The sequence below is a fragment of the Gracilinanus agilis genome, chromosome 3, assembly GCF_016433145.1.
Source record: "Gracilinanus agilis isolate LMUSP501 chromosome 3, AgileGrace, whole genome shotgun sequence".
In the NCBI taxonomy this organism is placed as follows: domain Eukaryota; kingdom Metazoa; phylum Chordata; class Mammalia; order Didelphimorphia; family Didelphidae; genus Gracilinanus; species Gracilinanus agilis.
In genome coordinates, this window is record NC_058132.1 from 253,214,029 (window position 1) to 253,231,259 (window position 17,231).

General features: G+C 32.6%; 1 protein-coding gene across 1 annotated transcript in view; it reads right to left on the reverse strand.

Annotated features, from left to right (window-relative positions):
- The window catches only part of UBR3 (ubiquitin protein ligase E3 component n-recognin 3), a 255,154-nt gene that overhangs the window by 194,634 nt on the left and 43,289 nt on the right, over positions 1-17,231 (reverse strand). The window contains 2 exon segments of the mRNA XM_044669094.1: positions 9,372-9,421; positions 9,934-10,077. Coding sequence (XP_044525029.1) covers positions 9,372-9,421; positions 9,934-10,077 — 194 coding nt within the window.

Sequence of the window (17,231 nt, forward strand, 5' to 3'; positions counted from 1 at the left end):
AGGTAGTCCAATAATTTTTAGATTAACTTTTCTGGATTTATTACCCAAGTTAGCTGTTATTCAAATGAAATATTTTATTTTTTTCATTCTTATGACTTTGTCTGATTGTTTCTTGATGTCTCATGGCATCATTAGCTTCCATTTGCCCAAGTCTAATTTTTAAGGCATAATCTTAAGTGAGCTTTTGCACCTCCTTTTTCATTTGGTCAATTCTACTTTTTAAAGAATTCTTTTCCTTGTTAATTTTTGTACCACTTTTTTTCCATGTGGCCAATTCTGCCATTTAAACATGATTATTTCTATTAAAAATCTAGCTTTGTAACAGAGGGCAAGATAGTGGTCCCTAGAAGCTCTCCAAAACTATCATTTACAGATGAGGTACTATCTTGCATTGTTAGGCATGAGCACCTTCCAATTCTGAGAGGTCCTAACCCACATGTGCTAGAGTGAGTAACAATCAGAATCAACGGACCGCCCCCTACACTTTCTATGAGAAAACCTCTATTGTGATTGGACACGCAGGCTAGGGGAAGGCACTGGAAGTGACATACGTGACCCCTATTAAAAGAGGAAGTTGAGTGAGTGAGGCTGCTGCTGGTTTGGTGAAGGGGACCTGAGGGAGCTTTGCTGGTTCATGACCAAAACTGTTCCACGTGGTGAGTTTAAAGACTGAAACTTCCTGAACTTCTATTAAGAAACTTCCTTTTATAGACTCTGTGAATGAAGTTTGCTCCATTCACCTCCAAGCTTCATGCCCTTTAACCCTCCACTGAGGGTTAAAATCTACCTGGACTAATCAGTGGGATAGATTCTTATCTCCATACTTCCTCTTTCTCTTCTTATGTAAATAAATTTCCATAAAAGTCAATTTTGATCTGAGATTATTCTTAATTGAGGATTAATAATAGTTCAATCCTCTGGCCACCATCTTTAATATATTGAACCCATAAAACCTCTTTTTCACCCTTACACTACCTCAGGGTTAGTTTCTTCAATCAATAAATCTATAGATTGGTCCCAAAAAAATTGGTTGGCATCCAAAATATATGAGGAAGTGATAGAAACCTATAACCCAAAAAGTAATTCCAAAAGAGATCATAAGATTATAGACCTCTAAATGCTTGAAGGAAATAAAAATTTTTTAGAAGAGCAAATTATCAACCACAGTAGAGAAGACTGTTTCGAATTAATCACTGAAGAAATAGGAAATACAAAAACTCTAAGATTTTACCTCATACCCAGAAAACTGTCAAAGCTGATAAAAAGAGAAATGGTTAATGCTGGGTGGGAGTGGGGAGGAGAGATGGGAAGGCTGGCAAACTGATATACTGAGGACTTATCTAACCATTCCAGGAAGCAATCTGGAATAGTGCAAAAAAAAAAATCACTAAATGGTTCACAAAGCACCCCCCACTATTGGGCATATATCCTCAAAAGAAAAAAATTAAAGAGAGAAAAGGAAAGTATTATATAATAAACTCTTCATAGTAGTCCTTTTTATAGTAGAAAAATGGAATATTAGAATAACAATGAGTGTTCATTAAATGAGGAATAGCTTAACACATATAATATATAATTGAATACAAGTATTAGAAATTCAGAGAAATTTGAAACAAGCTGTATGAAGTATAAGCAGAACTAAGCATTATAGACTATAAAAATGTAAATACCACTAAAAACATTGGACACTAATGAATTTTAATAAACAATCTCAGTCCATGAGAAATGATAAAGAAATAAATCTTTCTCTTCATAACCATTAAGAATTAATACTAAAGGGGGCAGCTGGGTAGCTCAGTGGATTGAGAGCCAGGCCTAGAGACAGGAAGTCCTAGGTTCAAATCCAGCCTCAGACACTTCCCAACTGTGTGACCTCGGGCAAGTCACTTGACCCTCATTGCCCACCCTTACCACTCTTCCACCAAGGAGCCAATACACAGAAGTTAAGGGTTAAAATTTTTTTTTTAATTTTAAAATTTAAAAATTAAAAAAATAATAATTAATACTAAAGAGGTTCTTGATCTGGGGTTCATGAACTTTTTTAAAAAGTATTTTGATAAGTATATTTAAATATGAGTGGTATCCTTTTTAAACCTTTGTATTTTTCTTTTATGCATTTTAAAACATTATTCTGAGGATGGGGTCCTTAGTTTTCACCAAAATGCCAAAGAGGTCAATGACAACAAAAAAAGTTAAGAATCACTGATTGAAAAGGTATATCTTATTTGGTCTTTATAGGCATGGTTATATATGTAAATGTGACCATCATGAGTCATATGAGAAAAGGAATTTGAGAAAAGTCTAAAAAAACTGTCATTATAAAAAAGTATTTGTTCTTCATATAGACATGTAACTGAAGTGTAATCAAGTAAAAGGTGTTCAATGCTGGTAAAGATAAAGCAGAATCAAAAAAGGATAAAAGGAAATACCAGGAACAGTATGAAGTACAGGGATATAGAGGCTGTGGTAATATGAGGACATATGGTAACATGGACCGAAGCATAAAAAAGACAACAGGATAAGGACACTGGATAGAGAAATAAGAGGACAAAGAAAAGAGATCACACTTCATTATCACTGTAACCACCTGATTTCTGCTTCTAGCATAGCTTTCAAAATTCCCGAGGGGAAGGGCTGCCACTAGTCTCCAAGGATAAAATCATTTGCTCCTGTGATGTTGTGAAGGCAACTAAAAACTCCCCTGGGATTTAAAAGCCACAAAAGCTCTAGTCCATGAGGTCTACAGAAGCATACAAAACAATTAGATAGAAGTGATTCTACTTCATCCAGAGGAAGAGAGAAAACAAAGATATCAAAACACTTTTCCAATACCAGAATTATCATTCATAAAAATAAATCTGGGTGTGTGCCAAGGCTTGTTTTTTAAATAGTCAATCTTAAAATACTGTGGTGCATCTAGAAAACTTATGATGCAAAATGTCAGACAATCAGTATTATGGAGATTACAAATACTATAATTCTTTCCCACAACTATATGGCAATTTTTTAATTCTTTTAACACACCAATATTCTAAATGATTATTGTAATTATTAAATTGCCTATTAAAACTCTTCTGAGATCAATAACAATGAAACAGTTCCTTATAGTTTATACAGGTTTGGTAAAAAGAAGTGACTACATAGCCACAACTATCCAGCCCTAATTGAGTCTTATCACAATTGAAGTCTATATTGTCACCCTAGTAACAGATGAAATTCTCATTTTTCATTTATCTCTGCCCCCAAAAAAAAACCTTAAAAAAGAAAATGGGAAATTGAATTTTTTTGTAATCATATTTTATGTAATCATATAGGCTTTGCCATCTGTCATTACAGTACTTTAAGATTTACCTTTCAATCAGGAAGAAAAAACAATCCAGTTCTTTTTTTCCCCCTTTTTGGGGTAATAAATTTTATTTTTTATTTTACAGTACCTTCATTTCTCAACACATCCCTCCCCACAGTCCTTCTAAGAGAGCCAAAGGATAAAAAAGTGGGGAAAAAAGTTCATTAAAACTAACCAACATTATAAAAAGATAAATTATAAGTAAATTAGGTGAACATAGAATAGTGTACCTGACCCCAGTCGACAAATGGTCAATGGACACGAATAGGCCGTTTTCACAGGATGAAATAAAAACTATCAATAAGCACATGAAAAAGTGTTCTAAATCCCTCCAGATTAGGAAAATGCAAATTAAAATAACTCTGAGGTACCACCTCACACCTAGCAGATTGGCCAATATGACAACAAAGGAAAGTGATAAATGTTGGAGGGAATGTGGCAAAATTGGGACACTAATACACTGCTGGTGGAGTTGTGAATTGGTCCAACCCTTCTGGAAGGCAATTTGGAACTATGCCCAAAGAGCTTTAAAAGAATGCATGCCCTTTGATCCAGCCATACCACTGCTAGGTTTGTACCCCAAAGAGATAATAAGGAAAAAAACTTGTACAAAATTATTCATAGCGGCTCTCTTTGTGGTGGCAAAAAATTGGAAAATGAGGGGGTGTCCATCAATTGGGGAAAGGTTGAACAAATTGTGGTATCTGTTGGTGATGGAATATTGTGCTGAAAGGAATGATGAACTGGAGGATTTCCATGTGAAATGGAAAGACCTCCAGGAATTGATGCAAAGTGAAAGGAGCAGAACCAGGAGAACACTGTACACAGAAAATGAAACACTGTGGCATAATCAAATGTAATGGACTTCTTTTACCAGTAGCAATGCAATGACCCAGGACAATCCTGATGGACTTACTAGAAAGATGCTATCTACATCCAGAGAAAGAATTGTGGGAGTAGAAATGCAGAAGAGAAACATAATTGATCACATGGTTTAATTAGTACATGATTGGGGATTTTTGCTTTAAATTTTTTGCAAATATGAATAATATGGAAATAGGTTTTGAACAACAATACATGTAAAACCCAGTGGAATTACTCATCAGCTCTGGAAGGGGGGAGGGAAGCAGGGAAGGAAACAACATGAATCATGTAAGCATGGAAAGATATTCTAAATGAATAAATAAATAAATTTTAGAAAGCTAACCAACACATTAAAAAAGTCTTGACAGTTCCATACTCATAGACCCATATCAATGCAAAGAAGCAAGGAGAAGTATCTTCTTAATCTCTTCTTTGAAGACCAGCTTGACTGTAAAAATTTCACAGCATTCTGTTTCAATTATTTTGTTGATGGTAGTCTTTACATTTAAATTGCTGTAATCACTGTATACACTGCTTGCCAGTTCTGTTTCCTCTACTTTGTAAATCTTCCAACATTTTTCTATTCATCAAATCCATTGTTTCTTACAGCATGATAATATTTCATCGGATAACACACTACAATTTTTTAAGGCATTACCAAACTGATGAAAACTGGCTTGGTTTGCAATGACTGGTTATTACAAAAACTGGTGATATAAACATTGTAATGTATGCAGGAACTTTCTTTTTATCACTAATCTCTTTGAAGTATATGCTTGCCTAGCAATGGAATTTCTGAGTCGATGGGTATTGACATTTTGGTTACTTTGTTAATATACTGCCAAATAATTTGTCTCATTTTAATAACAAAGTGTAAAGTAGAAATAATTAGACCTTTTAGTAGACTATATAAATAATGAAAAAGGAAGCTCCAAAAATTATAGAAATAATTAAAAGAGTAGCTCATCTAAAATAAGGCTTCAATAAAATCATGCAAGACTAAAGCATTTTTAATTTAAATAGATGCCTCTAAACAGGAAATATCTTAAGAAAAGAATTATTAAATTAAGTCTCTAAACAAAGTCATTTATTAAATTTCTCAAACAAAAAAATCATCCATTTGTGAAAATTGCAAATTTTAACAATGTTGGAAGTACTTATATAAAATTAAGATACCTTCTTTTAGAATTTCATATTTTAAACTTCTGTTTTCAATAAACCTAATCTGCAGTGAAATTACTAGGTATGATTTAAAATTTTATATTAAATTTCACCCCTAAATTTTAAGAGGAATATTTGGGTTTTAAACATATGCTGTTTCATATATTTAGTACAAGCAGAATAAATTAGTACCACAAGCTATTTATAAGCTTTAGAAGACTTAGAAATTATTTCAATACACTACTTTTTACTATATTAAAATTTTCTAATTCTTAGTTGATGAAATGTGACTAAAACATAATGAAGTTGGTGATAAAACTCAAAAAGCATACCAGCAAAGAAACTACAGCAAATTATCACAAGTATTATTTACTATGACCAGGTGAGATTTATACTAGGAATGCAAGGCTGTTTTAATATTAGAAAAACTATCTACATAATTGACCATATCAATAATCAAGCTAACAGAAATCACACGATTATCTCAATAGATCCAGAAAAAGCCTTTGACAAAATACAACACTCATTACTATTGAAAGCACTAGAAAGTATAAGAATAAAAAGGCCTTTCCTTAAAATAATAAGTAGTATTTATTTAAAACCATCAGCAGGTATCATTTGCAATGGGGATGAGTTACAAGCCTTCCCAATAAGATTAAGAGTGAAGCAAGGATGTTCATTATCACCACCATTATTTAATATTATACTAGAAATGCTAGCTGTAACAATTCGAGAAGAAAAAGAAAAAAAAATTGAAAGAATTAAAGTAGGCAATGAGAAAACTAAACTATCACTCTTTACAGATGATATGATGATATACTTAGAGAATACTAGAAAATCAACTATAAAGCTAGTGGAAATAAGCAAAAACTTTAGCAAAGTTGCAAGATACAAAATAAACCCAGATAAATCATCAGCATTTCTATATATTTCCAACAAAAGTCAGCAGCAAGAGTTCAAAAGAGAAACTCCATTTAAAATCACTCTAGAAAAAATAAAATAAAATCACTCTAGATAATATAAAATATTTGGGAAGCTATCTGCCCAGACAAAAACAGGAATTATGTGAACACAATTACAAAACACTTTCCACACAAATAAAACTAGATCTAAGTAACTGGAAAAACATTGATTGCTCATGGGTAGGACAAGCTAATATAATAAAAACGACCATCCTACCCAAATTAATTTACTTATTCAGTGCCATACTTATCAAACTAACAAAAAACTATTTTAGAGAACTAGAAAAAATAACAAAACTCATCTGGAAGAACAAAAGATCAAGAATATCAAGGGAACTAATGAAAAAAAATGTGAAGGATGGTGGTCTAGTAGTACTAGATCCTAAATTGTACTATAAATCAATGATCATGAAAACAATCTGGTACTGGCTAAGAGATAGAAGGGTAGAACAATGGAATAGACTAAGGAAAAATAATCTTAGCAATCTTGTGTTCAATAAACCCAAAGATCCAAGATTTTAGATAAGAACCCACTATTTGACAAAAAAAAAACTGCTTGGAAAATTGGAAAACAGTATGGTAAAAATTAGATTTAGATCATTATTTCACACCCTATACCAACATGAGTTCAAAATGGGTATATGATTTAAACATAAAGAATGATATTATAATAAATTAAGTGAACATGAAATAGTATACCTGTCAGATCTATGGTGAAGGAAAGAATTTAAGACCAAGCAAAAAACAGAGAACAGTACAAGATTTAAAATGAATAATTTTGATTATATTAAATTTAAAAGGTTTTGTACAAACAAAACCAATGTAACCAAGATTAGATAGGAAGCAACAAACTCGGGGTGGGGTGGGGGATTCTGTAACAAAATTCTTTGACAAATGTCTAATTTCTCAAATATACAAAGAACTAAGTCAAATTTATATGAAATCAAATCATTCCCCATTTGGTAAATGGTCAAGGGATATGAATAGGCAGTTTTCAGATGAAGAAATAAAAACTATCAATAATCATATGATAAAATGTTTTATTTAAATTGCTCCTGATTAGAGAAATACAAGTCAAAACAATTCTGAGGTACCACCCTATAACTAACAGAGCGACCAATATGACAGTAAAGAAAAATAATAAATATTGAAGGGGATGTGGCAAAATTGTGATACTAATGCATTGCTGGTGGAGTTGTGAATTGATCCAACCATTCTGGAAGGCAATTTGGAATTATGCCCAAAGGGTTTTTAAAGAATGCATGCCTTTTGATCCAGCAATACCAGTACTAGGTTGGTATCCCAAAGAGATAAAAAAAAATGGGAAAGATTCTGTTTGTAGAAAAGTATTTATAGCTGTGCTTTTTGTGGTGTCAAAAAATTGGAAAATAAGGGAGTGTCCCTCAGTTGGGGAATGGCTGAACAAATTGTAGTATATGACAGTGATGGAATACTAATGTGCTATAAGGAATGATGAACTGCTTGATTTCTATAAGAGGTGGAAAGACCTACATGAACTGATGCGGAATGAAATAAGCAGAACATTATACACAGTAACTGAAACACTGTGGGACGATCAAATATAATTGACTCTGCTATTAAAAGCAATGCAATGATCTAGCACAACTATGAGAGACTTATGAGAAAGAATTCTATCCACATCTAGAGAAACAACCGAGGAAGTAGAAATCCAGAAGAAAACATATGATTTATCATTCGTTTATATGGGTGCATGATTTAGGGTTTTGATTTTAAAAGATTATTACAAAAATGAATAATATAGAAATAGGATTTAGTGATAATATATGTATAACCCAGTGAAACTGCTTATCAACTTTGGGAGGAGGAAGGGCAGAAGCAACAGAGATAACAAGAATCATGTAATCATGAAAAAAATTTTAAATAAAATTTAAATAAAATAAAATACTTATCAATATAAAAGACCCAAAAAGCCTTATCAGTTCAATCAATGTATATTTATTAAGCACATACTACTGCCCTGTTTTACCTTATAGTCACTACATTTTAAAATGCAAAATTTCCTTCACATAAGAATATTACCAAAATAAACTAGAAGACATATACTTTTTTTTAAAGACAATAAAATGGGAAACCTATTCCTGGAAGCAGATATTCCAAGGGGTAGGCTGGAAAGAGACAACCCAGGGCCAGAGAATTAGAAGCTAGGATGACAAATTTGAGAAATAAAAATATATAAAAGAGGAAAGGAAATAATGGACCTCTGTACCAGCAGCAATACAATGACCCAGGACAATTCTGAGGGATTTATGGTAAAGAACACTACCCACATTCAGAGGAAGGACTGCAGGAGAGGAAACATGTAAGAAAAACAACTGCTTGAACGCATGGGTCGGGGTGGACATGATTGAGGGTGTGGACTCAAAACTACCACACCAATGCAACTACCAACAATTTGGAAATTGGTCTTGATCAAGGACACATGACAAAACTAGTGGAAATGTGCATCGGCCATGGGTGGGGGGAGTGCGCGGGGCGAAGGGGAAAGGAGGAGCATGAATCATGTAACCATGTTAAAAATGAATATTAATAAATGTTTTTTTTAAAAAAAGAGGAAAGGAAATAAGGAAATTATATTTGAAAATAAAATAAAGATCTATCTCTCTTTTAGAAAAAGACAATGTAACAGTGAACAGAACCTGAAGGTCAGAAGTCTAGTCCTGTTCATTATCCCTAACTAGTTGTATAAATTTGGATGAGCTTATTTAACCTCTCCAAGCCTCAGTTTCCTTATCTGTAAAGTCATAAAGGGCTTAGACTATATCATCTCAAATAGCAGTGTGCTGGTTAATGTTTAAGAACTGGCTAGCTATTCTGGAGGGGAAAATGTGAAGCAGGATACTTTAAAGTTTAATCTGCCTTATAAACACTTTCTTATGTCTAGAAAATCAATAAAAGATTTGATCTGGCTCTAACCCAACCCTGTTTCCAAGACCTCTTCAAAACCCTAAAATCCACAATTCTCTTGGAAGAAGGAAAGGACAACTTTAAAGCCTCACCTCATCTGAAGAATCTACTTGTCCTGATGTTCCTGTAGCACCTGCAAAACCTTTTGAAAAAGAAAAAGAAGTTTTTCTTCAAGGTTGTTCATATGTTGTTTTACCTTAAAACTACTTTGAGACCTATTACTCTATTAGACTCTGTTGCTAAAGTTGCTCTGGCAGACTTCACATCTTGAAAACATTTGGATTTAGCTGGTTTCTATTTCAACAGTAAATCTCTAATGAAAATCTCAATTAAAGGAATGAAGTTTCATGATGAAAGAACAACTTCCCATTGGCTACCACTTCTTATGTGCTAAGGGTTTAGCTTACTGAATATTTATTTCAAGAGTAAGAAACTAGATCTAAAGTGCTAAAAATAGTTTCAATAATGAAAACTGCATTCTTTCCTTTAGCTTTGATTTAGTCCCATCTATAAACCATTACATTTTTACCAGTATTCTTGCAAAGGATTTCATTGTTTCATTAGCAAAGTAACTATCCTTCAAGAATAAACAAACTTAAGAAATGTTATTCTTTTTTTAAAATATAATATTCAAAAATATTTTTCTATACAAACCTGGAACTGCCAGAGAGCTAGTGCCAGCAGCCTGGTCCTGCATGCCACACGTAAGTTTATCCTCAGGAAATGCCAATCCAGAGCCCTTCAAAGCTATCAGGTACTTTTCATGACTTTTCTTTGCACAAGCATTTTCTCCAAGACCTAAAATATTTTAATTGTCATTAAAATCAGAGAAATATTCTAACCTTTTTTAAACCTTTACCTTTCATCTTAGAATCAATACTGTGAGAACTAGAAAACAGGGATTAAGTAACTTGCCCAGAATTACACAGTAAGGAAGTGTTTCCGGCCAAATTTTAACCCAGAACCTCCCATCTCCAGGCCTGGCTCTCAATCCACCTACCTGCCCCCTTATGTCTAACTTGTAAACACAAATAAACTTAGTAAATAGAATAACTGGTATGGACAGCAGAAAACCCAAAGAAAAATTATATCTCTATTAGTAGATTTTCTCCAAATTCATATTTTAAACCAAACAAAAACAAATACAATGGAAAACCAGCCTAGAAGAATTTGCAGAGTAATGCATATTCTATCCCCTTCCTCAACAAATTCAACAATTTCTCAAATCTTTGCTGAGGGGAGTAAGAGTTCAGAATAAAACAAAAAAATTGCCCAAGCATAACTGGATTTGTACTAAAATATTGTTCTTATAATCCATAATTACTAAGTCATTTTTAAGTTAAAATATTCTATAAAAAACTACTTTGAAATTACAAAGCTTCCTCTTCTACATTTTACTTGATTACAGACTATAAACAAAGCATCTATCTCAGTGATAAGGTCACAGAAGCATATGAGTGAGATCTTCCAAGGCTCTACCAAGAAAAATTGAAAACCTTAAAAAAGGGGGTGGGGGAAATAAAAAGGCGCTATGCTTCTAAAAATGTACATTAAATTATTTTGTGTAAAAATATATACATTTTCAGTCATAGAAAAAAGGATTAAATACAAGAAAACAATGATTTTATACCTAAAATTTATAGGAGGAAAAAAAAACCTTAACAACAGCTATTTGACAATCCTTTCATGACCATATTTAAAGAATTATTTAAACCACTGGTTAGTAGAATTCAAGAAAAGAAAGGAAAAAAACAATTACCAAAATGAAAAGGGTGAATTCTCCACCAATGAAGATGAAATTGCTAGACTGAGAGCTATTTTGCCCAATTATGTGTCAGTAAATCTGACCACCCAGGTGAAATAGATGACTATTTATAAAAATAAAAAATTGTTGAGATTAACAGAAGAAAGAGAATGCCTAAATAACCATACCTTAGAAAAAGGACAAGCTATAAACGAGCTCCCTAAGAAAAAATTCCCAGGACCAAACCTTTTTACAAGTGAATGCTACCCAATACAATGATCCACGACAATCAAGAGGACCTTATGAGAAAGAACGCTATCCACATCCAGAGAAAGAACTGTGGGAATAGAAACGCTGAAGAAAAACATATGATCGATCATGTGGTTCAATGGGGATATGATTGGGGTGTTGGTGTTAAAAGATCACTCTACTGCAAATATGAATAATATAGAAATAAGTTTTGAACAATGAAAAATGTATAACCCAGTGGAATTGCTTGTCACCTCTGGAGTGGGGAGGGAAGAGAGGAGGGAAAAGAACATGAAGGGCGTAACAATGGAAAAATATCCTAAATAAACAAGTAAATGCTACCAAACACTTAAAGAACAATTAATTATAATATCATATAAGCTATTTGGAAAAATAGGCAAAGAATGTTCAAATTTCTTTTTCAACACAAATATGGTGCTGATAACTATACCTAGAAGAGCAAAAACAGAGAAATAAAACTGTAAACCATTTTCCCTAATGAATACTGATGAGAAAATTTTAAACAAGATACTAGCAAGGAGATTACAGCACTATATCACAAAAATAATACACTATGAGTAGGTGAGATTTGTACTGGGAATGCAGAGCTGATTTCAATAATTAGGAAAACTCAGCATAATTGATCATAACGATAACAAAACCAACAAAAACTATATGTTTATCTCAATAGATGTAAAAAAAAGGTTTTGACAAAATACACACTCATTTCTAGTAAAAATATTAGCAAGTATAGGCATAAATGGAGCTTTACTTAAAATAAGTAGTATCTATCTAAAATCGATCTAAAATCTATATCTAAAAGTATCAACAAGCATTATCTATAATGGGAATTAGCTAGAAGCCTTTCCAATAAGATCAGGAGTGAAGCAAGGATGCCCATTATGACCACTATAATTCAATATTGTTCTAGAAAAATTAGCTATAGCAATAAGAATAGGCAATGAGGAAACAATACTTTCACTCTTTATAAAAAATATAATGGTATGCTTGGAGAATCCTAAAGGATCAATTAAAAAATACATGAAATAACAATTTTAGCAAAGTTTCAGGATATAAAATGTACAAAGATGGGTTCAGGGCCAAACATAGGAAATTATTCCGGAGAACTTAAATTCTTTAATTGTACTAAAACCCAAATATGTTAGTAAGTTTTTTATTACAAAATCAGTATTAACCTGAACTATGGAAGGTTTATCTGGCCATTAATACTGATAACTGAATTTTAATTGTAGTAATATTAAGATTCATATAAAACTATCAGACTTTGCTCACATCTAGTATAGAAAATAAAAAGTATCAATAGTAATAATCATAAAGAAGCATATTAACAAGTAAACCATACTTCAGATATATACAAAGCCTAAAATGGGACACCCGATAAAAAGTTTTAAATTGCTATTCCATTTATAAACACCTGAACAACAAATCAATAAACATTTATTAAGCTACAAGAAATGTTTATTTTTAAATGCTAAAAATAAAACAAGCAAAAAGAAATTTAATAGAAGGTTTTATGTTCGTTCAATCAAAAATGAGTTTCTAAAGAGCTAAGAATCTCGTCTCCAATATCATGTTCTCTGTACCATTCTCAACAATAGTTTTTGGCAATACTCCAACTCTTGGCTAATTGTGCCTTAACAAAAACATTAATAGTGTTCATATTTTATAAGAAATGGGTAACATAAGTTCTTGTCCCGCTTTATTCCTGGCTTGTTCTAAAATTATGGACAAATCATTTTACCTCTTTGGTCTTCACTGTCCTCATCTGTAAAATGAGAAGGGGCTAGTGTGGCTTTCTGCACAGTAACATTAGGAATGAAAATAACAATAGTAATAACTGACATTTATAGATTTGTTATCATTTACTCTTCACAAAAACTCAGTGACTACAAGTAATAATCATTCCCAGAAAAGTTAAATGACTAGCCCTAGGGTATATAGTTCATAAATATTACAGGCAATATTCAGACTCTGGACTCTGAAACTTTTAAGACTAGATCCACCCCATACCCCTTATACTACATTTCTTCTAACAGTCAACAATTCTACGATCCTAAGTAGAAAAGGTTACAGAACAATGAAAAGACAATTAGATGAAATCTTTCCACATTTAAATAAGCAAGATAGTTACCAATAAATGAAAAGTAATTATTATGATTAAGTTAATTGTTTTGTTATTAAAGAGTTGCTAATCTCAGAAAAGATACGCACAGTAAAGAATGATTTTTAACTAGGGCATATATTGATATACTTACATATTTTTGCATCATAAGAATAAATTTAGGTTTACAACTTCTCAAAATATTTGTCTTTGTTTATTGAATAAAAAGAAACTACTTAAGGAATTTAAAAGGTTTTTTAAATATTTATATACACATTTTTATCATCACTGAAATGTTTATTAGTTATATTAAATCTTAAGTGGGGGTGATTAAATGAGATAAAACACTAAAATTTGTTCCTACAAGAGAAAATTATATACAAACTCAAAATTTCAGTTGGATAGGTCATCTAGTCTAAGTAGTTCCTGAAAAGCATCTCCCAAGCCACAAATGACAAGAGGAAAAACCTGAATTTTCTGGAAGAACTTAACTGAGAGTGAAACCAGTGCCTGCTGAGGAACTTTGGAACAGATTTACTTGTCAGGAAGCTTTTCCTTCTAATAGGTTTAAATGTGTCCTTTTATAACTTCCACCTGTTGCTCCCGGTTCATCCCCCTGGAGTCACAGGAAACAAGACTAACCACCACTCTTCCACATAGTAACAATTCAGATATTTAAAGACAACTATCAAGTCTCTCCAATCCAAAATTCTTCTCTCTTTAAACAATATTCACATGGAATAATCTCAAGCCCCTTCACCTTGTTAGCTATGTACACTTTCCAGCTTATCAATGTCCTTCCTAAAATGTGGGACCAAGAACTTGACACAATACCTCAAATACTGTCTAACCAAGACAAAGTAGTCAAGCTATCACTTTCTTAAATAGAGAAACATGATCTAATATCACTCTGACATCAATGACTAATATAACAACCCAGGGTCAACCATAAATCATTGAGACATGCCACTAGAAGCCTCCTCTGAGTTGAAACGAAACCATTATTGACTATTCTAGCCATCAAGGTAGTTCCAAACCCATCTGATTATACTATCATCCCCTTTAATCATTTCCAAAAGAAAAGCACAAGAGATTTTGTCAAATGTCTTTATCTAAAATATTTTCCTAATCTACTTACCTGGTAACTCTGTGAAAAAATATGAGGATATCCTGGCATGGTTTGTCTTTAATAAAGATAATGTCATGGTTATGTTCACCACTATTCTTTGAGGATGTTCACTAACAAAGGAACTCTTTAATAATATATTGTAGTAATAATAATTTGTAATATTTGCAATAATTGTAATAATAATTTTGCTAGAGATTAAATCCAAGTTTATTAGTCTATAAAATGTGCTTTAATTTATTGTTTTCCCTTTTTTGAAAATCAGGACATTTACCCAATTCTGTGATGCCTCTCCCAGTTTCCATGATCTTTTGAAGTTCAAAAAGATTAGATAAACAATGGCATTTATACATCAGTATACATAAATGTATTGTCTTGTCTAGGTAACAAACTTAGCAGGGGTAACTGGGTATTCTCCAGCTCAGTTCTTCCTTAAAGATATCAATTCCCTATTAGTCATTTTTATTCTGTCATTCTCAGGCCAAAGATGATTCTCCTTTGCAGAGAAAACAAAAATACAGCAAAAATTAAGCAGACCTGCTTGCTCTTAGTCATTACATATGATCCATAATCCAATTCGCCCTGACCAGCAATTCTTTATCCCTTTTCTAAGTTTTGTCTTTTTCCCAAAAATAGTTCTGAAAAACCCTTTTTGGTTATCCTTGGCTTTCTTTGATGCTTCAGGTCATTCTGAAATTTAACACTCCTGCCACTATTATTGTAGGTCTATATAACACTTTTGTATTCATCTTTCATTAACTGCCCTAGCCTATATCTTTTGTATATGTTGGACTTTTTGTTTGTTTTTCAAACTTTCTAAATTGTTGATTCATGACCTGTGTATCTACATTAGTGTCTTTAGAACATTCCCTTTTATCTCATCATCAGAATTTGCTCCATCTTAAGAAATTCATTCTCAAAGACTTGCTATAATTTAAGTCTGTATGGCCCCACCTACTTTTTCTCCTAAACTTTTCCAGATCTTCTTCTGTCCCAAGATCCAGACTGCATGTCAATCTTGATCATAAATTCTAAGATATAATAGTCAACTGCCCCCCAACATTTCTTTAGTTTCTATCCAAGAATTCAAACCCTACACATTGGAAAGAATCAGATACAGAACACTTCTCATTGGTTCCTTCACTTCACAAAAGATAAAATTTTCATTAGCATAAATCAAGAAATTATTAGCTGCTCGTTTTTTGTTGATCATTCATCTTCTTTCACTGATAAATTAAGCTCAGATTTTCAGGATGTCACTTGGGGTTGCACCTTGAGTTCCATTGCCTTTTAGAATATCCTATTGCAGTCCCTTCTCTTATTTCTTGTAAATGCTGGATGATACTTTGTCATTTGAACTTTATTTTTATTTATATATGAAAGTTTTCTCCTCACTACTTGTATAATTTGTTTTCACTGGAATTGTTCACTTAAGCACTATATGTCTTGGAATTTGTAATCTATGCATTTTTCATTTGATGATTTTATTATTCATAATCAGATATTCTGGAGAGATTTCTTTTATTTTTTCCTGCATTGTGACATTCAGATTTCTTAATAGGTCACATTTTTCTGGGGCAGCTATGATCCTGAAGTAATCTCTGTGTATTCCATCTTCAAGGTCAGTTTCTTTGACTTGTATAAATTTCATGTGTCCTTTTGACATTGTTGCCATTTGTCATCTGTCAAATTTTCTTCTAATTCACTATTTTTGTGCTCTAAATCTGTTAATCCCTCACTTCTTTAGAAAAATCCTTCATTTTTACTTCACTTTTTCCTCATCCATCAATTCTGTTTCTTAATTTTGCCCTGAGCATTCATTTCTTGGCAATAAGAATTCTAATTTCTGAGCTAAATTCATTTTTAATTCATTATTTGATCAGTTTGATTTCTTTTGAATTTTTTTTTGATCAGTAAAAATCCACCTTCTTATCCTCTGGTCCCAATTTCCTACCCCCTCCCCCCAATTAAGAACAAAAGAAAAACACAACTCCTGTCACAAACATGTATCATCAAGCAAAACAAATTTCTTTCCTGGCATGAGAAAAAAGTCCTTTACTTCACTATTAAGATGTAGGTAGCATGTTTCATTGTCATCATCATCATCAACTAGTCATCTGGAATTATAATTGGTCATTACACTGATCAGAGTTCCTAAGCCTTTCAAAGCTGTTTCTCTTTACCATTTTGTATAAATTGTTCTCCTTTGCTTTCTATCCATTCATACAAGCCTTCTTTGGTTTCTCTGAAAACTCTCCTGCATTATTTCTTATAGCACATTTGCATTCCAATATATTTATATACCATAACTCATTCATCCATTCCCCAATTAATAGCAACCTTCTTATATTCCCATTCTTTGATATTTCAAAAAGACCTATAAAATTTTTTCTTACATCTTTTGAATCTGTCTTGCTTAAGGCTATTCCCTTCCTTAATCTCATGGATATCCCTGAGACTTGATGGGATGGGGCATATGACTGAACTATGTCTCTAGATATGTATGCCCTTTAGATGTGAGAGAATGTCTAACCTGCCATTTTGGTGATCATTTGAGCATCCTGTGCTGTTTTTGGCCAAGGGAGAGCTCTAACAAATGACTGGACAATTGCAGTCCCCTCCAGCATTCCTATATCATGCCTCTGTTCCAGGCTTGGGTCTCCTTCCCAACCTCTTCATCTATTTCTTCTTTCTGTCCAGGTGCCCTGAAG